Genomic DNA, 25,667 nt, shown 5'->3' on the forward strand with positions numbered 1-25,667 from the left:
CTGGACAACAACTTTACCCTGATGCTTACTTTTAGCAGAAGGCTCTTTGATGACAACATCTTCGTAGCCTTTCTCAGACACCTGGATGACGAACTCCGGGTAGCCTTCATTATCCCGTATGCTGCACATGTACCTACATCGCTTGTGAACACGCTTCATGCTCCAGTAAAACCGAGTCACCTTGAAACCAACCTGTCACACAAAAAAATAGTCAGATACACGCCATGAGATTTGACAAAGATTTTACAGAGAAAATTACAGACAACTTGCTCGCTTTTACAAGTTTGCTGTTACAAAGTAGCCGATTACACCCAAATAATGCTACAAAGGGTATGGGGATGAGCAGACTTACAGGATAGATGTATTCTCGTGTGTGGAAACGCCCAGTCTGTATCTGATGAGGCAATAACTGGCCTATGTTGTGAAGAATCAAAGAGCCAATACGCAAACAGAATCTGTTCTCTTCCTGGTGAACCATGCTGCAAAGTTAAACAAGTTTGAGTAAGTACATGCACATGCTGACATTACAGAACATACAACCCAATATACTGGTTAACTTGATGTACACATATTTAACATAATTTTGGACAAAAAATGCAGCCTGTTTACTTAGAAAGTCTGTGACTTTCTGACTGCCAGAATATCCACTATAACTGGTGAACCACATTTAAACACATTAACTGAGAAGATTGTTACCTTGCCACCTGCTTGTCCTCGTCTCTGTTGACATACACCCGCCGGTACACAATCAGCGAGTCTAGCTCTGTATCTGGGTGGCCTTTAGGGGCATGCATGGAGCAGAGAATGGTCTGAAACAGAAATAAGGAATCTGAGTGAGAAAAATCAACACCTTCACGCCATATAGAGTAAAAAAAACAAAAAACTTCACACATCAACTTGGTTACGTCAAACAAATAAATGCAATGTACAGCTTTTTCCTCAACACTGGTGAGGCTCACCTTATCCTGGAAAAACATACAGCCTTCATTGATAGCACAGGCCACATGGTAGATGTTAGCACAGCGGACCTTGAAACACCCCAAAGTGGCTCCCACTTTATGGCAGGAAGAACAATTGACGCCCAGACTGCGCTTCAATGCCTGGTCCACATTGATCAAGGCTCCATTCAAGGTTTCATAGACATCATAAGACCAGAGGGCACAGTTAAGATGACACCATCTATCTATGTCCATATTCAGCAACCTGAAAATGACAAACTGGTATTAGCAATGACATTTTAAGAGCGAGCAGACAGTGGAGAATACCATCAAGCTAGAAGAGAGCAACACAAGAATTGCGGCATACTCAACAACCGTCTGGGTAGGCAACCAACTGTCTTTCATTGACAGTAATTTTAAACAACCTCTCTGGAAGTAATACGTCCCTTTCTGTTTGGAATGGTCAGAAAGACAGTTATGTCAATGTCCATAAGAGAACAAAATGCAGTGCAACTCACCAAATACCCTTTGGTCATAACAACATTTGCACAGGGCAATGTGTATACAAGACTATAAGATACAGGCCCACTGACCTTGAAAAATCATGTCAAGGTCGATGATAAACTTCTTCTACTAGGTGCAAGTCGAGGAAACATGTTTGAGAGTTCAAGAGGGATATCACACTTACAATCCTTTCACAAAATACAATGTCAATGGATAGACAAAATAGACAAAATAGGCTACGGTCAACACAGATGAAGAAGATTCTTTTCCACGTTCAAGTATTCATGTGGTACAGTGTGTTAGTCTGGTAAACCCGAATACAAGCCCTAGCCTGATGGCCTTACCTTCCTGGTCCATCAGAGGACCCGTCCCCTGTCTGGTGACAGAACGTACACTTTCTTGTGTCTTCAGTCAGTGGCTCAGCAGTCAGGATGATCTTCATGTTGGTCATTAGCTGATAACAGAAAAACCAACAACCTTAAAATACTAAATCACCAATGCATATCGCTTTTCTCCAATGCAACTTTAGTACATATAGAAATAAACCACAGAGTATGGGATATAACTTTCTGGGTATAGCACATTATTAAGTGTTGAAAATTGTTCAAAGCCATTTCAGGTTTTGAATCAGTGACTTCAGATTGTACGTGGCTGACATGTACTGGTTGTGCCAACTGAATTGGCTTACCATCCGTATGTTCTTGTCTGTGGGGGCTGAGCTCCTCTTCACAGGTTGAACAAGTATGTTCAGCTCTACTTTCTTCCATCTCACATCCTTCCACTTCTTCACCAGTGGCTGCAAAAGATTAGTAGTATCCATAGATGAAACAGACATTAGATGGTAAATTTGACCTTCCATAAGGATGACTCAAAATAACGACTGTAATTCTTCAACCTTTTCACATGTATGCAAGCCGTGTTTAGTCAAGCATATTATGAAATTATACTTTTTGCTAAGCCCTGAAACTGGCCAATCCTGCCAAAGGAGTTTTGTCTCCAAATCAAATTAAAACTATAAAATAAATTGAAAGTTTATTTCATATGCGAAAAGGTGTTGACTGATCAAATTATACTTTTTGCTAGGCCCTGAAACTGACCAATCCTGCCAAAGGAGATTTGTCTCCAAAATCAAATTAAAATTATAAAATAAATTGAAAGTTTATTTCATACGCGAAAAGGTTGATGACTTAGGGTAATAAAAACGATGATTTTCAAAGAAAGAATAAAATAAAATTTCCCTTTTTTCTTCCATACAGATCAACAGCTAAAACCTAGTTCTGGAAGAATTTTGTTACAATAAACCTGAGAAGGCGTTTTGTGCAACAGCCTCGGTGGGTACCTTAAAGAGGCCATCAGTGATCACGATTGACATCGAGGTAGCCTTTAATTTTCCAGATTCAGAGATGATCACATCTCCACCAAACTTCTTCCACAATTTGAAATCTACTTATTTCTACCTTATACTGTGTACTGGGTAATAAAATAAATCCACAGGACTGAGGTACACTGGATGAGGCTTACCTTTTGTGGCTGTGTCTCCAGATTAGTGCTGTTACTGCGGCGGCGATGTTTGGCTCGATCCTCATTCCTCTTAGGACTAGGAAACAAGGCTGGGGAGCCAAGGGAGGGGGAAGACTTCGGTGTGGCTGACGGTGTGGAAGTATTGGAGGTCGATATGGTGAGAGCAGTGAGACAGCTGGACGCAGTGGTGCTCGCTGGTGGCACTGAAGCCACAAGAGCTGGGATAGAGGTCACTGTTAATTGGCTAGACACTGTCCCAGGCAGGGGAGCTCTAGCTGCTGTAGGGGAGCTCAGTTTTGGGGATTGAGCAGGTGTTGGTGTTGGGGTAGAAGCTGACACAGGTACAGGCTGAATGGTCTTCGGAGAGCTGGTAGGTTCAGCCACGACACTCTTGTGTTCCACAAGGTCACAGGCTTCCTTCACCTCAGCAGGTGGGTGGGTCTTGTGGGTTATAGCAAACTGCCTGTAGCAGTTCATGCTACAAAACGTGATCTCTTCATCTTCTGAGTCCTGCAAAATTTGTTTGATGTGTATTAAATGCTATACAAGTATGTTTCCCTTACATGATAATAGTACACATGTAGCATATAGATGAAGGAGCCACTATCCTTAGCCAGCTACATCCTCCTGACAATGCCACAGATGATTGCTGGATCCAGGCAAAGCCCCTCAGTAAGAGAAGGTCAAAGAAATGTTAAACTCAATGACTTTTTTATTTGATGACAACTCCATTACATACTAAATAACTAATTCTTCCTCTGCTCTAAAAATTAAGGCAAGACTTCTCATCAGGTTAAAATTATAGATGACACAACACCTACCTGTTCTTCTTTGGTAAGGAACAACATTTCTGATTTCTTCTTCCTAACCCCAGGGTTTATAACTGTCACATCACAGTGCCTACAGAATTTCGGCTTTGACTTTATCAATGACTGCACATGCACTGCTTCTTCTTTATCTGAAAAAAAAAACAAAACAAAAAGACATACACACGCATCACTATGGACCAGGGGGTAAATTGCAAATGATATCTTTCCTTCATGCTGCACCTGAATGAATGATATAACCATTGTAGTGTAAAAAAATCAAAGCGGCTTTCCCAGCAGAGCCTACAGCCAAATTACAATAAATCTCTTCTAAAATAGAGAGCTCATGCCTAATGGCTCAACAGTGTATTAAGTTATAAACTAGATAACCAGTCTCTCATGAAACACTCTAGATAAGTCATAAGTTGTGCTTACGTTTCATGTTAAGCTTGAAGAGCTCCGGGGAAGGGCTGCGACTGATCTCATAGGAGGGAGGTACAGCGATTTTCAGCAGGTCAGCGATGGAGGAGAGGACACCGACGATATCCTCAGTGGCTGAGGCAGACAGGGTGAGGGTGACAGACACCTGCTGCTCCATCATTGGGTCCTTCAAACCCATAGCCAATCCAGGGATCTTGGTTGAGAGCTCCTCTGCATCCAAGCCCATAGCAAATGCCAGGTTATCCTTAGTCTTCAGGTCTCTCTCAACAGATGGCTTCATCTTACTCACAAGCTCAAAGCCATGCTTGATCTCCCGCTTTGGATCAAAGTCCAGCTTTTTCTTGAATTCTGTGTCCTCCTTAAAGCTAGCTGGTTCAGCTTTGATGGGCACAGGATGAACCAAAGGAAATGCTGGAGAGGAGGAGCGACTGTCAGAGCGGTCAGGGTCAATGTAGGTCAGCCCTGGCAGGTCAGGTTGACGCTCATCAAATGTCAGTTCAGGTGAGGAGGAGGAAATGATTGTATCAGGTGAGTCTGCATTTCTGAAAAAAAAAACAAAAACAGGACAGTAATTAAAATAGATTTCCTTTGAAACATAGGTAGTACAAAATTCTTATCAAGATGACTAATAACAGAACTTAATAATAAAAAAATGTAGACAATAAGTTGAAACAGCGTTCGTGAAGTTCACGATGTGACTACTCACCTAGATCCCAGTCTGGGTTCAATCAGAGGTCCTGAGGGGAGGTTGGGAATCTTCACTGTGGGGCGGGGGTCCACAGGTACCATTGGTCTTCCTGCCAATGCTTTGGACTGAGGCATGCTGACTCCAGAGAAGGCTCCAGGGCCGACACCTATTTTCAGTGGAATTATGGGATGATAGAGGAGGCAGTAGCGCTGCTGCTCGGACTCGGGACCTATGGTGACAGCGAGGAGACAGGAGTACATGAGGCGGACTCTAGCTGTCTGCTCACACCTGCAGTCCTTACTAGTGTAGCCTCGCAGCTTATCAAGCTTGATGGCACGTGCCTTAGGTTTGTCCACACGCTACATTCATGCAAAAACCCTCCGAAAAAAAGTTCAGAAGAGAGGGGTAGGATTCATGCCATGTACAAAGCTTTGCTTTTTCTTTTTTTATATATACCCCAGCAATTTCAATATAGCAGTCATATTTTGGAAAAGATATTTAAAAAAAAAAAAAAAAATTTAAGAAACCAAAACCATTTTCCTGCACTTTCTTTTTGTCAGCCTGATGGCAGAATGTACAGTCTCATGCCAGCCATGCTCATGCTCTATGTAGTCCTGTCAGCCTCACACAATGTCACGCCAGGTCACACGGAGTCCACTCATCACAGGAAAGAGGACATGCTATCAAAACAACTGGATATGTAAAAGTTATATCTATGCACTTCCAAGACTAGGGTTGGGGGAGGGCCTTGGTAAGTTTTCCAAAACAACTATAAACTTTTGCCACTGCAAACAATGGGTGGTCACGGTTAGCAATGGATTAAGGAATTTATGTTTGTTAGAAGGAATTTTAACAAATGCACATTTGGGAGTAGTGGTACATATGTATGTATTTTCGGCTTTTTACTATACTAAACTATCAAACATAAAATGCTTTCATATTTCATATTTTCTAAGAGAATTTTTTTTATCCATTTTTTTTTCACCCATTTATCACTATGGGTGGGCAGGTTAAACCCAAAACAAATGGCTGTAAATGATCCAAAGCTGACAAACTTACCTGTAGATTTCTCCTGCTCCCCATCACTGAGAAATTTCCTGCGTGCTGCAATATCCATTGGGTTCACTTTGTACATTTCCATGGGTAGACACCGAGACAAGGTCTGTAGGTTGCCCAATCCCCCATAATGGTCCACCATACCATCTATGTAGGCTCTACCAAACACGCCGCGCACACGTGTCTCCACTTGTTCTGTGGACAGGCAAAAGAAACATGCTTCATACATCGTTCATGTAAGTCAGATGTACTGAATAAGCGGCCTGGATTGAAAACTTCCGTAACTCCTCTAGTTGTATTCATAAAAGTCGTCATCCTAAATTCATCAGTATTTTATGCATATATGTCTCTTACCTCCTAGTACCCCGCTGCCAACTATGGGGCACACCCCAAAATTGATGCCAACATTGGGTTCCTGGAGTGGCACACTAGGCATAGCTTTTAGCTGTTCCATCAGCTTTGTGGCAAAGATTTCCATGTCCTCTGGACTCATGTTGTTCTTGTTTTTCTTTCGTTTCTTAGGCTGTCCATCCTTCCCCACACCATCTTTGTCTTTCTTCTTTTTCCGCTTCAGCTTTACTCCATCTTTAGAGGTTTTCTTTGTCTTTCTTAAGTCCTCAAACTCTCTCCTTCTTTGTTCAAATTCTAGTTTTCTCATTTCTGAAAAAAACAAACAACTAATCATAATATAGTGTTCCTGACCAGTTGCAATCCCGCTACACTCTATTCCAGCTTTCTTCACTAAGTAGATATCAGAAATAACTTTAACAGTGCTGATTAACAATGTACAGCTACCTGTTCAACTGAGCAAACAGGTAGGCCTTTCTTACCCATCAGCTTTTCTTTATCCTCCTGGGGAATAACTCCATCTGGTTCATCCTCACAGGGCAACTCTTTTTCCGTGCACAGTGGCATCCGGTCAATCATCTCCAGCTGACGCTGTTGTTCTGGGGTCAGCTGGACTGTCTCATCCAGGTCCTGCAAGAATGTCTACTCGCTTATCATCAAATACATCCACTATACTATCTAATATGTGGTACTTTAGAAAACTTTTCCTTTATCTTTTGTCATGGGTGGGGGGTTTGTTTTTGCCTGTCTTTATTTGTCCATGTTTCTAATTGTCAACAATTTTATCCCAAAAAAAGTTAAGCAGAGATTTGCACGTCCCTGCCTGTGGAGCACAAATTCATACATTTGGCTGTGAGAGTGGTTTGCATTCTCAGAGGGAAAGGAACAACTGTACAAAGTAAAGTACCTGCCAATTAAGCAGCCACTAAGGGGCAACAAAAGGACTGTAGGGGTTATAAAAGTCAAAACTACATTGATGATTACCTCACTAGGCCTACGTCTCCCAGGCTGTGTTGCAAGCAGCTGCTTAAGTAACACATTCTGCCTAGCCCGCTCTGCATCAGACATCTCTGCCTTTTTACCTGCATGAAAGTAAATACATTTATTTATTTATTTGTTTTATTCTGAAGAATTTTTCACATATACAACAGTGGTCAACTGTACTTGTTGAAGAAATTGGAGTGCCAAGGCTTAACCAATGTCCTTAAATTGACGAACTCTCTCATATGTGAAAAACAAATATGCATGCCATATTGGTGGAAGACAACAAGTCTTCAATGAAAACAAAACTTAACAAACGGCCAAATGAGAGTCATCAAGCACTTCTTTTCACGAAAGCCCCATGAACAGTGAAAATCTGTGAAAATCTACAAATTTCTTGCATGAGATGGGCTCTGCACCAGGAACACATGCCTAATATTTAAGGACTGATATTCTTAACCAAATTAAGGACTATACAGTTAAATACTAAGATTCCATGAAATCTTAGTCAAAATAAGACTGCAACAAAAAATTTCTTTGTCGAAGAAAAAATTGATAAACTCCAAAACAATTCAAGCTGTTAGCAAACATTTTTAGCAGCCTCGTGCAGTTCATAACAAAAAGAGAAAATCAAATGGTAAGAAGGAAAAGGGATTAACTGGTTTTGAACCTGAGAGTGTAGTGTGTGCAATGAGCCCATTACTAAAAACAAGTGAAAAAAGAGGATACATTGTTTTTGGGTACGTTGTTTTTAGATATATTGTTTTTTGGAACTCTTGTATGGCAACTTCAATATCCTGCAGACACTCCATTGCTCCACTGCAGTGGAGATTCCATGTTAAGTGAATGGGAGAGGGCAATAAGTAATCTCTGTACGGTGTGGACCCCTTAAATACACACCTAGAGGCGCAAAAGCTCACCTGGGGACTTGATCAGCTCGAGCTTCAGCTGTTCCACAATCTGCTGTCTATCCATTGGTCTATCAATCTGAGACAGTCCAAGCGGCACTTGTGAGGAACCTTGTTGTGGGGTAGATGCTCCCGGATGGCCTTGTAGGTTGTTGAAATCTTGAGGCAGATGTCCAATACCTTGCCTAGCCTGTGCTAATGAGGTCGGCACAGGTATGTCTGACTTGATTTCATAACGTACCTGGCGAGGGTCCACTCCCTCAGAACTGGTGGACATGAGTGGAGCAGACATTGCTGAGCTAGGTGTAGTGTTCATACTACATGTGGGCACCACACCTGCACTGCCAGAGGTCTGGGGGCCACCACCATGCATGCTAGAGGGTACAGGAAGACCCACACTGCTGTAAGGAGGTGGAGGGCCACTGGTCATGTAAGGGTGAGGCAGGCAATTCTGTGGGGCCCCAGGGTGAGCAGGCCTGGGGTGGCCACCAGCCATGTGTCCTGCCATACCTGTCATCAGTCCTGGATGAGGTGGCCTGGTTGAAGTCTGGGTTAGAATTCCCGGACCAGGAAGCTGTAGGCCAGGTGTGACACTCATCTCTGATGTAGGGGGATGAACTTGTTCCGCTGGGGGAAGGTGCAGCGCATACCTCTGATTAGGGTCTGGCTGACCACCAGGATGAGCTTGAGGTCCCCCAGACAGCAGCTGGCTGATGTGAGTAGACACGGTCTGTCCTTGCTCCATACCCTGCTCCACCTTAATCTGTGAGGTAGATAACACAGGCTGGTTGCTGTGGAATGACTGATCACTGCTGTGGGGTGTGGCAGAGGTGGTTGGGTGTAGGGCTGACTGGGCGGGGTCAGTACTCTGAGTCTGGGCAGACTGAGCGTGACCTCCACTCCCTCCTGTCTTCCCATCAGCAGACTTGTTCTGAGACTGTTCTTTATGTTTAGCCACATTGCTCAGAATCTCCACAATCCTCCGATCTGTCTCAGACTGAACTGGTATACTCTCTATACCTCTTGGAGCTGGAGCAGAACTTGTCCCTCCTGCTGACAAAATGAGACTCGTTTCATTGAACTCTGAAGAAATACATCCACACTACCATACAGAAGGTAGCTGGTTAAGGAATAAAAGAACATACATGTACCTAAAACAATATGCAAGATTTTCCCACATATATCAAGTGAAGACATAGGACATCAATGAATATGCATTTAGCTAGATGTATATAATGAATACAGTGTGTAAATTCCAAGACGAGTACAAGTGTACTAAACACAACAGGACACAGGCAACAAACAGAGGGAAGAGAGATGTATGTTTATACTGTACCTAGATGGGGAGAAGGGTCACTGGGGGTGGTGCCGGTGGCAGTTGACAGGGTGAGAGAGTCGCCAGACAGGGCAGAGCTAGCAGTAGGTAAGGGAGGGCATGGTTCAGAAGCATTCTGGGCCTGGTTCTTCTTTTTCCGCTTTTTCTTTTTCTTGGGTGGCTGAGATGGGGGGCTCTCGTCGGCAGCCATCTCACCGGGTAGTAAAGGCGGGAAATGTGGGGAGATTTCAAAGCCTGCAATGGCATGGGGAGCTCTCAAATAAGCCAATCACATAAAAAGCCAGTGTCACATCCGAAATCATTCAGAAAATGACAGCATGCAGTTAGGTAAGGGACTCACAATATGTTAAGGACAGAAAAATGCACATCACTTCATATGCAAACAACATGATATCATAAAGTCATAAACACATGGAAAGCTTTCCATAACATTTAAGAGTAAACTGCACCATGACAACAGGGCTCCACCAAATTACCTCACTTGATGTAATTTTCCCACAAAAAATATGTGTGGTTAAAGTCTGACCTCTGAAAATAGCTAATGGTGATTTCGTCATTAAAACCTACCTTTGTGAAATGAGCTGAAAGAACTAAAGGATATAACAGGCAGTTTGTATCTTACCTGAAGGAGGAGGAGTAGGAAAATTTGGTGCCTTCCATGAACCCAATTTGGGGAAAAACTTATTTATGTTTTAGACAAATACAAACCGATTTGGGAAGCTCAAAATATTATTTTAAGATTTTCTAATATTTTTTTTAATATTTTTTTTTGTAAGAAATCTAAAATCCACTTGAAATCATCGGGACATTAGACAAGAGAGCTAGGTTAAATTTTGCTGAATGGGTAAATTATACTAAAGCTGAAATCTACTGCATGATTCACAAGATGAGATGTCCCACTGTTTCATGCAGCCAAAACTAATCTTTACTTGTCCAAAACTTATCACCATGGATGCAGTCTCGCGTCAAGGGAGAAAACTCAGTAGAGGCCCATCATAAAAAAAAAAAAACACTTCTACTCCACATGTGCTTACCAAAGTTCATCTTTGGTAAGAATAGAATAACCAACTAATTAATGAACTTAATGAAGTTTTGGTTTTGTTCTTGGGCAGTGACATGCCAGAAAAACAATCCACAGTCATACACACACAGAGCATGCAGCCAGTTAATACAGGCTTACATTTACATGTATGTACGATACAGAACACACATTTTCAGAGCACAATGAGCTATATACTAACACGAACAAGCAACTTCATAACCTGCATATTATACCTTATTTACAGTCTCACCTATCAATTTACCACAGCCAAACTAAATGCACATTGAAGTGTTTACAACTTGGGGACCCACTTCTTACTCAATTTCACAATGTTGTTGTTGTTTTAAAGTCATTTCATATTATTTTAACAAAAACCTTGCTTTAAACAGGGAAAATGTGCACAAAGGTTGGTAAAATGAAGTGTTATGTTGGCAAATTAGGTGTTCAAAGTTAAACTGACAAGTTTGCTGATGGCGCATGTCAACTGCGATTTGCACTGATGTTAGACTGTTATCCTCGTCACTTTACGTACCCTCAATGACCCATAGCACATAACAGCATTTGCTTTGATCTAGAAGCCTGACCTTGAGAAGCAGACATTACAATTTGCTCATCGCTGATTCTGAGATAATGTTTTGCATTTCAGGGAAAATGGAACTACAGGAAACTGTTCCATAGGAAATACATGGCTACATTTTGATAATACTTGACCATTACTCAATGCTGATTATGTGGTGTTGTTAGGAAAACTAGCAGAGGAGAGATGTTAGAAACATACCAGAGGTTAGAGGTGGGCGAGGGCCGAACTGTGAGCCCATCTGATCAGCAGGGGGGTTGCCCAGCTCTCCCAATGAGGCAAAGTGACCCCGGGCATGCTCTGGGAAGCGGGGATCACCACCTGCCATATTGGGAAACTTCTGAGCCGGGTCAAATGGGAATCTTGAACCTGTAATGGCATTTTATCTATCACCTTCCACTAAATGTTCAAAAGATACTGTAAATAATCTAACCACTTTATAAAACTTAGAAATGGTAGCAAGACTACCAAACAACTCGCCTGTATGAATGCAAAACTTCAGCTCAAAGCACATCAGCATATAGTACTGAAATCCTGAATTTGGTAATTTATGGTAATTAACGTACACACAGAGCATTAGTGATGTAACATCCCCCTTGCGTCACTGGGCTTCACTGGCTTGTAAAACTTCAGGTCAATACATGCTGTACTTTTTTTATACCACCCCTAATACTTTGTTTAACTTGGATTGTAATACACAATACATTAAGTCAGGAATTCAGCAATTTACCGTATTTAATATGCACACGCCCATTCAACAATGGAATATACCCCTCATGTATGGTGCTCTACATGTGTGCAAACCCTGAGCTCAATACATGCAGTACTTTTTAGGATACCACCCTTAACATTTTGTTTAACATTGCTTTCTCTGATAATGAACGCCAACGCCAAAGGTGCGACATACGCTACGCCTGTACTTTGTACGGACAAGCTAAATGGTCCTCTATGAACTCCATGTGATAAACCTGTTATTTAGTAATGGATAATGGCTCGGCAGCAGAGGTTATACATGTACCATTTGCCACCATAGACATGTACCACTAATTTCCACGCCATTCATAATCCGTGCCAACTGACCTGTTTGCCGATGTTCACCTGGCTCTTTGTTATTATCAGCCAAAGAACAAGATGTGACAAGGACCAACACATAATTTTTCTTACCACTAGGATGACAAACAAAATAACATCACTAGTAGTACAACTTTTCTTTTTGTCCTTTTCTTCTGAAATGATCACCAGAATTGTAATGAACGAAAAAAGTTCATTATGCTCTAATTAATGTATATCAAATTACTAATTGTTACAGCCTGCATTTTGCACTCAAAGTTAACATCAAATACAAGGTTAAGTACAGAACACCTGTACATACAAACAATATCAAACAGATGCTAAATTCATACAGCAATGAAGCCTACCTGGCATTCTTTGTGGTCCAGCCCCTGAAAATCGGGGCCCAGAAAACCTAGGTCCCATACCTGGGGTAACACCACTCGGTGGAAAGCGAGGTCGCTGCTCAAAAGGGAGATGGCCCTCTCCAAAAAATGGCATGTGTGGTGCAACCTCCTTCATTTCTGGAGAGAAGAAAATTCTGTCAAACAACATGGTCTGGTAACAGGTCTGGTTAAATTCATAAACTTTATATAAATCTAGGGATTTTAAAGATGCATATCTTCACTTAAGGTTTTATATTTGCAAACATGATATGGACTGAGAACACTTTGTTTCTCAACTCTATCAGGGTGATGATTGAGAAAATGCCAACAAGTAGCCAGTGTTCACCTTGTTGTTGTATGGCTCTCTGCTGGTCTATCTGTTTCTGGAGCTGCTGACGCTGCATTTCTTGCTGGAGTCGGAGCTTTTCAAGCTGTTCTCTCTGCTGATAATCCTCACTGAATGGATTATTGTCCTGCGGGGAAAACCATTCTTCCTTTCTGAAAGTTGCCTTCTGGCACGCAGTCATTAGGGTGGGTGTTAGTATGTCTTAACAGAGGATTGTAACATTCACAAAACAGACTGGAGACAACATTACATTTACATGGAGTAACCTGGTAATCTGTCATACTAACCCTGACCATATTAGTGAGCATAACAGAAGTAAAACCATACACCAGACTTCAATATATCTGGTATATTTGAGACTTGTAACAATTGAATATTCCCAAAAAGGATGCCAAGGGTTGTCCAAATACAAGAAGTCCTAAAATTAGACATCATAAATGAAGAGTGTTACTTCTTCAGCATGATAGCCATCCCAAGTAGTGCTAGGACAGATATGTCTGGTAAATCTCACAACAGTGGACTGTATGAACTAAGGGAGGTGAATGTTGAAACACTTACCCCTGGCACTACACTGGTGGCTGCTGGTTTGGGCTGTTGATTCATGATCTGAAGACGTCTCTGAACATAGGCTTCATACTCCTGTCTCTGGGAGGGGCTGATCCTCACTGCTCCATGCTGCCCTGGCATTTTGGGGGCAGGGTTTGATGGGGGTACCCCAGACCTGTCAGGTGTACCTCCAGGGGAGTGAAGTGGGGACATACCCATGGGAGAAAGCTGTTGGCCGGGCAGGTCTTTCTGTACACCTGGCAACATTGGCTGACCACTTCCCTGAGGACCACCTTGAGGCCACTGGAGACCATACAATTCCTGAAACAATGAAGCCTATGATAGAACATGTAATATTGCCGACCTGTAATAGAAGTTACAGCCACATTTAAATGTGTTACTCCAGTTCCCCAGGAAATTAGGTACAGGTATTAAAATAAAATGAAGGAAGATTTACCATGAATAATATTAGTTAATATAAACTGAAGAGTATGGAAAAACAAGATCATTGTCAGTTTCCGTAAGATTTTCCGGATGTGACATGATAATATTCCTACAGTAATGCTGAATCAGGCAGATATGACACGAAGAAAGGCAAATATGCTGGAATGAAGTTAAGAGTGTTTGAAAGTACAATGTCATTTAGTGAAAACAATTCAAACTGTCTCAATCATTAAGACAGAGAGGTCTTGACACTGGTGTCAATCTGTATGTAGGTATTGAGATATAAGTCTACTCACCTTCTGCTTGAGTACGGCGTAAAACACCTATCAAATAAATACATAACTGCTCACCTTCTGTTTTTTCCTGTACTCCTCAATGTGGTGCTGGTGCTGCCTGTGCTGCTTACGATAACCATCTAGCTGTTTCTGGAGAACGGACTGCTCCTGAGTCACTCGCTCCAGTTCCTGGGCATCAGCTATAGGCATTTCCTGCCCATTTTTCTTAGCCTGTAAAACATTTTAATTAGTTAAAATGCAAGGCACACATTCATACAGCTTTGAACATTTCCCTTGTGCAACTGCAGTCAGCATTACTGTGAGAAGATGCCCACTGCCATCTCCAGGTTGTTGGCAAACCTTTTCACGTACAGCCAGAGGAGGCCAGAACTAGACCAATGAAACTTTTTTTTACAGTGAATTTCTTTCCAATATTCAAACAATATTATTCCTGTGAAGAAGCACAACTTGCAAGTGTCTAAACATTAGGTATTTAGCAACCTGTATTTATGTTACACAATCAAATACCTTCAAAAAGTATGGTTGATTGATTTGGTGTACCACACAGTACATGTATATGATGATGGTCAGTGGTTGGGTTGTATGTGCAGAAAATAGCCAGTAAACTTGGAACAATTCACAGCATATCCAACAAGTCACCAGAGCCTACCCTTGAAAAGGCCGGCTCCGTATAAAATGTATCTTAGCCAAGAATGGAATGTTGCTATACCTGTCTATTCCTGGCATTGATAGCTTTCTTGGTTTTCTTGAACTTAGCAATTTGCTGCTCCAAACACTTGATCTGCATGGCCAGATATTGGGCATGTTTGTTCAGCCAGTCTTCATACTGCATATCAGCCAAGTCCGCTGTGAACAAAAGTACACATAGCAACATTACTCTTTCTCATCTCTTGTTCTGGCATAGGAAAAAACAGAAATCATAGTAGTGTGTTGACATAAACAGAGCGAGTTATAGACTACTTACATCCCTGAGTGGGCGGTGGTGGAGGTGGTGGTGGCATGGTTGGAGACTGTAGAGTTGGAGACTGCCCTGGAGAGAAGCCTGGACTGGGTGGAGGGAACGGTGAGGGCGTTCTTGGGCTCAGCTGCTGGGCCATCTGAGCTGGTGGCCGGCCAGTGTAACCAGGAGGGGCTCCTAGTGGATAACTTTGCTGAAGGCCACCCTCAGGGACATGGGTCCAATTGGGATCAGATGTCGGAGGATGTTGAAGTCTAAAACCATTACCAAACATTTAATATTATCCTTATAGAAAGCTGCCACAATAATGGCACAAAGGTAATTCCTTAATACTTGCGTAAACAGAGTTACATACATGTGTCAAGAGAAGGCTTCTTTCATTAAAATTACCTATCCAGCAGTACAGAGTTTTTAACAATAAACTTTCCTATGAACACAAACCTGGGTGGTTGCTGGGTTCCTGGAGGGAAACTGCCAGGTCCTGGATACTGCGGAGGAACACCTGGAACACCAAACATGGTCAAATGAGCATAGCAGCTTTATTTTCATATCCACATGGTCACATACAGTACATTACCCAATATTCATCAGCTGTATAATTATCTCAACCAATGTTTGGTGTTAAGGTAAATGTTATTATGAACAGTTCAATCACAAGTGGTCTTTTCGCAAACCTGTAAAATGGGTTACAGATCTTGTATATATATACCTGAACGTCGTGCCATGGTAGGATCCACACCTCCATCCTGTCTATGGAGCATCGCCTTCTGAGCAGCATGTCTCTTCAGTTCCTCCTTTTCCTGTGTCAACAACACAGTACATTGATTATATCTGACAATCCAAACATGGCTGAAATATTGATGTGGACAATAACACCAGCAATACAAACATATGAAACCCCTACTGACCGTAGTATTTTGAATCACTAGTGAAGCATATATACCTTTTCCAGAAGGTCTTGTATCAGTAACGGTTGTTCTTCCAGTAGCTGTGGGCGACGCTGTCCTGGTGAAGCCATCCTTGGGGGTCCAGGAGGATTAGCCCCAATTCCTGTGGGCAAAGGGCTGTGATGCCGCACAGCCTGGCCTGGAGTTGGCACTGGAAAATGTGTGGGTAGACCAGGCCTGCTTGCAGGCCCTGCTCCTGGGGCCACTATCGGGTTTATTGGTTGTCTGACTCCAGGGTAAGGGGCTCTAGGACTGGGGGGAGGCATCATTCTGTGACCAGGCATCACCTCCTTTGATACCGGGGCTTGTGGGTGACCTCCCATAGATACGGGGGGACCAGGGGCTCTTGGAGGAAAGCCTGCACCATCTGGCCCGATAGGGCGGATCTGCAGTGGACCAACAGGACCAGATGGGCCTACTGAACTCGGGGGACCAGGAGGCATTTGATAGCCCGTGCTAGAACTGGGCATGTCCATCGACTGGGGCAAACCTTGAGCCTGTGGTGGTCCAGGATACGTGCCTCTCGGGAATTGTCCTCTGAAATTATGCTGCGAGGCTGCCGATTGTCCATACACAATACTACTGGGTGTTGGGGTAAGTGTGCCCCTGGTGGGCATGTGGGTACCTGGCTGGGTGTATGTTCCCTGTACATACTGGTTAGTGGGTGTGGTCGGGGCTTTAGAGAAGCGTATACCAGGAGAGGGCAGAGGTGATGGTGGAGCAGAGCTGGAGGCAGTAGGGCTGGGCACAGGCATTCTAGGGGAAGGCTGGCCTGGTTGTGACGTCTGAGAGTGGTAAGGAGACTGAGAGGCTGGTTGACTGTATGGTGACTGAGCCCCAGGTGTAGGTGGACTCTGGTGATACGGGGACTGAACAAGTCCACCAGTCGCTGGTCCACCAATGGAGGGACTGAAAGGAGACTGAGGTACAGCTCCAAAAGGGGAATGCTGGAGTGCCACAGGTGTGCCTGGCTGACTGTGAGGAGAGCTGATGGAAGCAGCTTGTGTATATGGGGATTGCACCCCAGGGGTTCTGGGAGAGGGCTGACCACTTCGGCTGGCTATATCTCTTGGTGACTGGGAAGGATTGGCCATCCTGCCAGCATTCAGCTGTTGATGAAGAGCAGGAAGAGCATCAGAAGGCTTCTGAGCTGTCTCCGCACCATACTGCCCTGTTGTTCTGTTCACATTCTCACCTCCTGCCCCTTCCACTTTCACTTTCCTTTCCTCTTTCCCTTGTTCTGTTCCTTCCTCTGGCTGTTTCGTTCTCTCAGCCTGCTTGGATGGATCAGTCTCACTTTTACGATCCTCTTCTGTATAGTCTTTGCCTTCTTCCGTTTCTCTTTCAAGTTTCTTCTTTAAACTAAACTCCAGGAATTTGGCCTGGAAGTCAATGACAGGTGTTGGTTTGTCAGTGGGGGAATCTTTAGAAGTGTGGCTGGTTTCTGTGGACTCCCCTGGTTTAGTATCCGTGCTGGGTGCTGACTCTGCTGTCTCTGAGACGGGTGTAGGCGCTGTGGGCTCCTCATCCTCTGCGGGGTGGGGATCATCTACAGAATCATCAAGATCTAGATCCCCAGAGAGATTCTCAAGTTCACCATCAGCCAGGGCCAGAATGTCAAAGGTCCCATCAGGTTCTGAAATATGACCACTCACATATATACACCACACACTTCAAGTCCAGTTAAGATGAAGACTTCGAGATAAGACATAATGACAACAGAGTTTCATCCCCTTGTGAAGTGAAAGAAAGGTAGGATGATATCCTGCTTGAAAAGTTTCAGCAGAGTTCCTTCTAGATATATGCTTTTTTTTACCAAATTTTAAGGGATAACACGGTATTTTTACTTCTTTTACACTCGGAATAACACACTTAGGACAAAAAATGAAATGAAACTTTAACACATGCATAGGAGCAATTCTTACTGAGAAGATCGTTGATGCTTTCATCTTTGTCATCTTTATCATCCTCCGAGAGGGAGCGCTTAGGGCTCTGTGAAGGAGGTAGACCCTGTCCATGACCAGCCATCATAGGTGCAGTGTCCTGGGATTGGGCCTGGGAAGAGCTGGGATCTGGGTAAGCTGTGTTACCCTGAGGCATTCTCTGGGGAGGAGGCATGGCCATCCTGCCCAGCATTTGAGCCCCTGATGGTGGTATGGGCAGCTCCGAGGCTTGGGGAGAGCCTTGGGACTGAGCCTGCATCTGTCTGATCAGGTTACTGTACGGTTCCATGGACCTAGGGCCACCCATGGGTGACTGGGGGTCCATCTGTGGGGGTTGAGGGGAAGCTTGGGGCTGCCCTGGCTGTGCACCAGGCATACGGCTATCCAGCATCTTCATGTACTGCTCTCTCTGTCTTTGCGCTTGGTTCATGTCCTGAAAAATAATGTTGAAATTATAAGACCTATTACTTTTATATTCATTTTTCAATCAATATTTTTCACAGGTTTGATAACATCTGGAGAGCAATACTCTGGTCTATTTATTCTCCTCACTTTCTGGAACAAATGAACATGTTGAAATAAAGGGCTGAAATATAAATTTTCTTGAAATTTCACAGTAATTTTTGCCTTTTATTTTGTTGATTAGTCGATTAGTAGCTAGCTATAATGGAGTATGCATTTACCGAGACAATTTTTTTTCACAATGTATCAAGGCTAAATTTACAACTATTACAGTTACCTGCTGATGTGTCAATTCTATGAAGGGTCCTTGGTGGCCCGGCCTAGGCCCTGGGGAGGACTGGCTCATGGGACTTAGTGGAGGCATTCTTCCCCCAGGAGAACCGGCACCTTGACCAGTAAACATCATCTGACCTGGGCCAGGTGGACGAATAGGCCGCACCTGTCCTGGGCCTCTCATTGCAGAGTCTGGGTATGGCCCGCGGGGTCCATAACCTGAAACAAATATCCACTTTGTAAAGCAATCGTAACAGTACAGCAAACTTTCAGAGTCTACACATACAGTGGAGGAACCAAAGTTCCTGAGGTAATTCAATGACCTTTGTCATTGACATACCGGACAAACCTACAGAAACCAAAGCATCAAAATGCAACCTGATTGGTCAAGAACCGAACAGTCGCAGCAAGCCAGTACTTTACCTGTCTGAGCCAGGAGGTTGGATCACTACAAGGTTGTATAATAACTGTATGAGCCAGGGGGTTGGATCACTACAAGGTTGTATTATAACTGTATGAGCCAGGAGGTTGGATCACTACAAGGCTGTATAATAACTGTATGAGCCAGGAGGTTGGATCACTACAAGGCTGTATAATAACTGTATGAACCAGGGGGTTGGATCACTACAAGGCTGTATAATAACTGTCTGAGCCAGAAGGTGGTACCGCCACAAGCAGGGTTGGGATTAAGCCGCGAACACTTGTTCGGGTTTATACAGCAAAGCAGTTTACAGTGCCTTAAACAGTGCATTTACACTGCAAAGCACTTAAATCTGAATACAATTTGATGACAGGTCAAATAATGATATAACCGAGACAGCTTTTTAAGATACTGAAAAATCAAAAAAATAATGAGCTGCACTAAAACTTGGTCATGTACCTGGAGGGAACTGCCCTGGGTGAGGAGGTCTGACCACACCCCCTTGCCATCTATCTGCCCCTGGGCCGCGAGGACGAAACTGACTGGGGGAAGTCTGCTGCCGACCATCCTTCTCATCAAACACTGGTGGGTGCATACCTTGTGGAAATCAAAGGTGATAAAACAATTACACTCAGCCACATCGCAAAACAAAATAAGGCAATAATATTGAAGATTAAACAATATTTCTCTGGCGCTCACATGAAACAAGATTAAGGCAGTCACAACTGGTAATCATTCATTGAAAAGACAAGAACTATTTGGAAAAGCTAAGAACCTTGTTGTATTGGGGAAGAGCTGGCTCCCTCTGGTGGCCAGTGATGGAGAGGGACTTGACCATCCTGTAACATCTTCTCGCTCTCTTCCTGAATACGCTTCATCTGCCTGTTCTTGGTATGTTGAATCAACATGTCCCTCAGATGCCTTTTGTTAGGGTCTAATTCCGTGCCCTGTAACACAGACACTTAGGCATTAAAAAGCTAAACTCTTCATTTCGAGGTTGTAGGGAATTTAAAAACATTCATCTTCATGAATGTACATGCATTACTCATCCTTTTCAATGATGAGAAACAAAATGGAAACATTGGAACATATCACACCATCTCACAGTGTACACCTTACCTACACGTAGGACACCTGATATAACATACACATTAAGATTAAGACAGACCTGAAATGCATGCTCACCAAGCTTGTGAAAAAATTTACATATCTGCATTTATTCCCCCACTGCTTATGTAATTCGTTCATCTCTTCACATGACCCCCACCACCATCAACCCCACATTGCATAGTATTAGACATTCATTTAAAGTTATTTTCATAAAGATTTATGCTTATTGTCTTAACTATGTGTCAACTGTGTGCAAGAGAAAATTCCATCATAAACTACTATAGTAAATATCTTCATCACTTTGTCAAAAGTGTAATGTTATTATAAATCATTACAAGTAAGCACATAACATTAAAACAATCTGCAGAAAGGTTGAAATATCATAAAAGCAAACTGCACTGTTCAAGATACATCTTTAAGTTCAAAAAATAAAAACCCACATGAAAACACAAACACTGATAGAACACTAACTACTCGGGTTACCTGTCAATTGGCAGCCATGCACTCAATACAGCAGGAAGTACATGTACTAGTCTGAATTCGCTCACATGTTTTGCCAATGTTTAAATGCAAAGTTAGTTTCTGATGCAAATTAAAATCCTTTCCAGGCCAAATACAGCGTCTTACTTTGGGTTCCATTTTGGACTAATTTTAGGCTAAAATATAGCAATATAGCAATACAGCAATAGCAATATATGGTGTAGTATCAGGTTAAATATGAAACTTAGCAGCAAGGAAATGATCAGTAACATTAAATCACAACTATCAAAATAAACTTCTTGGTTTGACAATGGGTTTTCTTGGTCCTTGACTGGATTTGGCCTGGACACCCCTTATGAGAATAAAAAATTGCCTGCTTTTAAATCACATCTGAGCAAATTTATTCTGCCTGAGGCAAGAGAATGAAGTGTTAACTTTCCACCAAGAGGAAACAGCACTAAACCCGAGTGAGGACAAAGTCTCTTTCACATCAGCTGACTCCTTTTTGTATCTGAATAAAATTTGCCATTACTGTCAGAGATAAATATAAAGATAACTCCTGAATTTCGGAGATCAGGTAGAATGACCAAACCCATTTATGCAGTAACCTCATTAAAACAAGCAACATATTAAAAGCTGATTTTGTTTTGTGTTAAAGTGGACAAACAGGCAGCTGTTAAAGAGACTTTGTTAGCATAAGATCCCCCACCTGGCTGTGCAAGCCACTTACCAACATGTGGTGATGAGAGAATCTACTAGAGCAAGGCCACATTCCATGCGGCGCAAAGAGTGTTTGCCGTCTCCGGGCATAGTGGAGGTACTGAGGCAGCTAATCAGAGAAGACACCAACCAAACCAAAAAATTGAGAGCAACAAAACCACTAAACTGTTAAACTACATGTATGTTGTCCAATGAAACAAAAAATAAACAGAAACGATGCTACAGCACTATAACAAAACAGCTGACAACATACAGCTGAAGATGTCAAATAATGCAAAGAAATGCTTTCCAGCTTCACATATAGTTATATACATGTAGGTGATTCCAAGGCAACTGACAAATCACACTCTGGTAAATAAAAAGGCTAAAACAGCCAGTCGAAAAACTGGTTTAGAACAATGAGTTGAAGAGCAAAGCATGTCTTTTCAATATTTGGCAGAATGATGTCATGGATATGAATTGCAAGAAGCACCAAAACCTGTCTACTAAACAAGTCACCAAACCCAGTGTACATTAAGAAAGAATAAGCTCTGTGAATGTAAGACACAGGTGTAGTCTTGTAACTATTCAATCCATCAGTGTTCTGTACCAGGAGCCACAGCTGAACATTTCACCAGTCAACAATTTTCAAGATAGTCTCAGAAATGTCAGAAGATTACTTTGCCATGCCCACCAGATGTGACAACTGTTCTCTGCCACGCAGCCACAGCAATGGCTGCCTGATAAAGAAGACTCGAAAGTTTGTTACCTTTACTGACAAGACTTTCTTGCTTGGTTAATAGAGTAGCTGAGAGCCAATTTATCAACCATATCTGGTACAACACAGAAGGAACGACATTTAAGCACAACAAGTCAGTTAAGCCACTGATCCAGTAGTTTAGTAGATAGGCAGATACATTTGTATGTGTATATATATACATATATATAAATATACACAGAGCATGCAACTGTTATATGTTCCTACTGGATAATTTAAACAAAGCAGTTAACAAATTAAGCCAGGAGTTGTTCATCTGAAGTCTGCCATACAAACTGGTTAATGAATAAAGGCCAATCATGACAATTTGCCACAAGGCTCTCTCCTTAGTTGTTCATATGTTTTTAAAACGAAAATGTGTGATAAAGAGGGAAAGAAATTACTGTAAAGCCTGTTACTCATTTTGGCATTGCCACTTTATCTTGCCTTCTACCTTGCACTACTGAATCAATTGACCATGCTTTAAAATTTAGAGACAACATTTCACAAGTTCTATCAAAGCTGTAACTAAGACTATTAGCATGCCAGCCTAATGAAGACCATTGCGTGCAATAAGCTCCTACCATAGCTGGATTTTGTTGTCGCTCATCTCGTCCACCCACCATGTACTCCATTCCTCTGTCAAGGACACCAGGCCTTGGGGTCCCAGGCTGGCTACTGTATGGTTCAGCTACAGATGCAGGAACAGGGGTGCGTGGTGGGTGAGCATAGGGGTCCAGAGGTCCCATCGGTCTTGCTGGCCTAAGAAATGGATCACCACCTGGGTGTTGCGGGGATGAGGTAGGGGGCTGTCCATACACCTCGTGAGGGGATCGAATGCCAGGGCCTGACGACACAGGGTGATGAAAATGACCTGGTGCTCTGGGACCTGGCTGAGGGAAGTTTGGCCTCATTTGGTGCTTCAGGAAGTCTGGTGGTGGCCTTGGGGTTCCTGGTGGATGAGCATATGGGTCTTGAGATGGAGGCCTGGGTGTGCCTGGAGGATGGGCATAGGGGTCCTGTGGTGGTGGCCGTGGTGTCCCTGGAGGATGGGAATATGGGTCCTGCTGCTGGGGTCTTGATGTACCCGGAGGATGAGCATATGGATCATGAGGCGGTCTGGGTGTTCCTGGTGGTTGAGCATATGGGTCTACGGGGGGTCTGGGGGTCCCAGGTGGATGCGAGTATGGGTCTTGAGGAGGTGGAGGTCGGATAATACGACCGCCTGGCGACATTAAAGGTTGTTCTACCCCAGGCCTGGGAGTGCCAGGTGGCTGGCCATACGGGTCGTCATGTCTCAGTGGAGGTTGCTGTAGGGACATAGCGATGGAAGAAGATCCAGTAGATGTCTGCGGTAATCCTGGTCTATGGCCAGAGAACACTTGATGATGTTTGGAGGTGACCTGTGGCCGACTGAAGGGATCCTGAGGCGGGGTAGGCCGACCTGACTCCCCTGGCCTTGGTGTACCTGGAGGTAAAGCATACGGGTCATAACCTTGTGAACTGGGCTGCCGCGCCAGTGGGGACTGTGGTGGTGGCAGAACTCTGTTACCCGGGCTAAAAGGATCTGTGGAAGAAGCCGTTGGCTGAGGAGTGCCTGGGGCCTGTGAGAACATGTCCTGCATGGGCTGCTGAGAGGGGGACTGAATGAATGGATCAGAGGCAGGGCGGGGGACTGGGGAGGCCATAGAGTGGGGATGACTGGGTAACCTCTGGAACTGACCACTATCAGACCTTTCAGGTGAGAAGGCATAGGGGTCGTCCTCCATAGGCTGAGAGCCTGTCTGGGGGCTGATATGAAGAGGATGAGGGGCCAGGCGAGTAGCCAAACCACCTGGACTTATTTGTATTGAACCTGAACAAAATAAAAGAAGAACTTATATCCCACTTTATTTATGCAAAAGTCATGCATGGACCAAGCTTTTTTTCCCAATCACAAAATGAATTTTTACACATGATTTCATCAAAATCGAACAATACTTGAAAACATTAATGCACAGAAACCAATGGTCAAAGACTTAAAGATCAACTTAATCGTTGGTTCCTCAAAGAGCAGTTGTACACACACTTAATAATTTTAATAAAATTATTGGATAGAAACAAAAGCCTTAACAGACCATCCAAAAGCCAACAGCATCCCTTGTTTTTGTGATAAAGTAGCAACCAGTTATCTTGGCTTATTTTAAACTACTTCAAAACAGAACAATTAGAGGATGATATGAAAGTTTACAAAATTGCTCCATTTCTTCTTATCAAATGTGACACACAAAATATGTAAATATCAAGATTAAAGACATGATTAGAGGCTTACCTTGGGACCCTTGTCTCATCAGCCCAGGCCTGGAGGGTACACCTTGACTATCAATGCCCATTCCTTGCCTAGGGGAAAGCATACCTGAGGCTGAAGCGGATGGACCAGGGCCACGCATAACTGTAAGCACAAGTGAACGAATGAATGCTTGAGATTTAACATTGCATTTAACAATTTTTCAGTCATACGACGACAAGGAGTCATTAGGTGTGTGTACACTGTGTCTTCTTGTGGCAGGTCCATGCCGCCACAGTGCTGCTGCCACTGAAGTATTATGCCGAATACACCAGTCATGTTACACTGAGACTGGGCTAACCAATCCTGTTTCCTTGACCTAACCTCTCAGTGCTGAGCACCAAGCAAGGCAGGAAAAAGTACTATTTTTTAAAGTCTTTGGTATGACTGGACCCAGGTTTGATCCTGGGTCTCGCGACTTCTAGGCAGATGCTCTAACCATTAGGCCACCAAGGCGATCTGTAAGCACAAGTGAGACAAGTGTCGCATGGAAACCATACAAAAGTTACCCACCAAATTTTTCATAAACAATGATGAACAATTCTCTTTCTGCGGGACTAACATAAGATCACGTCAGTAACAAGTATTATTCATGGAAAGCCAAGTTAGCAAACAACAGTTTAGATCACACTTAGTATCCTCATAAAATATTTGTACGCTTTCAACACAAAGTGGATCACAAAGAAAGCCTTGTAATGTTTTACCATCTCCTCCAGAGCCAGGGTGTTGAGGAGAGGCCAGTGGGGACATTTGGGAGCCCATGAAGTGTTGACCGTGGTCCTGTTCCATGGGACTGTGAAGCTGTGAGGCAGGCTGTGTGAAGGAGCCGATATCTGGGAACCTGGGTGGAGGAGGTGGGGGAGGCATCTGATCAGAGGCTACAATACCATCCTGTCTCATCTTCAGGTCTTGAGTGATCTGCTAAAGAAGGATAATAGGGTCTCCATTATTTCTAACTTTGGGGAAGGAGGAATAAATATGTAAACAATGATGTATAGATGTAATAAATGATACGATATTTCTATTTCCCCTTCATAATTTGGCACCATAGGAATCACTGAGGATCATTAAATTCAA

General features: G+C 43.2%; 1 protein-coding gene across 1 annotated transcript in view; it reads right to left on the reverse strand.

Moving 5' to 3' along the window:
- LOC135482407 (histone-lysine N-methyltransferase 2C-like) overlaps positions 1-25,667 on the reverse strand; it is a 47,761-nt gene that overhangs the window by 1,692 nt on the left and 20,402 nt on the right. The window contains exons 36-69 of the mRNA XM_064762374.1: positions 25,295-25,511; positions 24,576-24,695; positions 22,849-24,119; positions 21,539-21,637; positions 19,994-20,165; positions 19,678-19,815; positions 18,802-19,016; positions 18,045-18,495; positions 16,116-17,755; positions 15,882-15,972; positions 15,614-15,674; positions 15,179-15,426; positions 14,924-15,060; positions 14,269-14,424; positions 13,487-13,795; positions 12,929-13,094; positions 12,565-12,720; positions 11,348-11,515; positions 9,528-9,761; positions 8,204-9,241; positions 7,287-7,384; positions 6,785-6,944; positions 6,309-6,614; positions 5,958-6,149; positions 4,917-5,127; positions 4,205-4,752; positions 3,785-3,921; positions 2,964-3,473; positions 2,131-2,238; positions 1,787-1,896; positions 960-1,203; positions 697-809; positions 353-479; positions 30-192 (exon numbers count right to left, since the gene is read on the reverse strand). Of these exons, the coding sequence (XP_064618444.1) occupies positions 30-192; positions 353-479; positions 697-809; positions 960-1,203; positions 1,787-1,896; positions 2,131-2,238; positions 2,964-3,473; positions 3,785-3,921; positions 4,205-4,752; positions 4,917-5,127; positions 5,958-6,149; positions 6,309-6,614; positions 6,785-6,944; positions 7,287-7,384; positions 8,204-9,241; positions 9,528-9,761; positions 11,348-11,515; positions 12,565-12,720; positions 12,929-13,094; positions 13,487-13,795; positions 14,269-14,424; positions 14,924-15,060; positions 15,179-15,426; positions 15,614-15,674; positions 15,882-15,972; positions 16,116-17,755; positions 18,045-18,495; positions 18,802-19,016; positions 19,678-19,815; positions 19,994-20,165; positions 21,539-21,637; positions 22,849-24,119; positions 24,576-24,695; positions 25,295-25,511 (10,114 nt within the window). The remainder of the gene's footprint in view (positions 1-29; positions 193-352; positions 480-696; positions 810-959; positions 1,204-1,786; positions 1,897-2,130; positions 2,239-2,963; positions 3,474-3,784; positions 3,922-4,204; positions 4,753-4,916; positions 5,128-5,957; positions 6,150-6,308; positions 6,615-6,784; positions 6,945-7,286; positions 7,385-8,203; positions 9,242-9,527; positions 9,762-11,347; positions 11,516-12,564; positions 12,721-12,928; positions 13,095-13,486; positions 13,796-14,268; positions 14,425-14,923; positions 15,061-15,178; positions 15,427-15,613; positions 15,675-15,881; positions 15,973-16,115; positions 17,756-18,044; positions 18,496-18,801; positions 19,017-19,677; positions 19,816-19,993; positions 20,166-21,538; positions 21,638-22,848; positions 24,120-24,575; positions 24,696-25,294; positions 25,512-25,667) is intronic.

Source organism: Liolophura sinensis, chromosome 1, assembly GCF_032854445.1.
Source record: "Liolophura sinensis isolate JHLJ2023 chromosome 1, CUHK_Ljap_v2, whole genome shotgun sequence".
In the NCBI taxonomy this organism is placed as follows: Eukaryota; Metazoa; Mollusca; class Polyplacophora; order Chitonida; family Chitonidae; genus Liolophura; species Liolophura sinensis.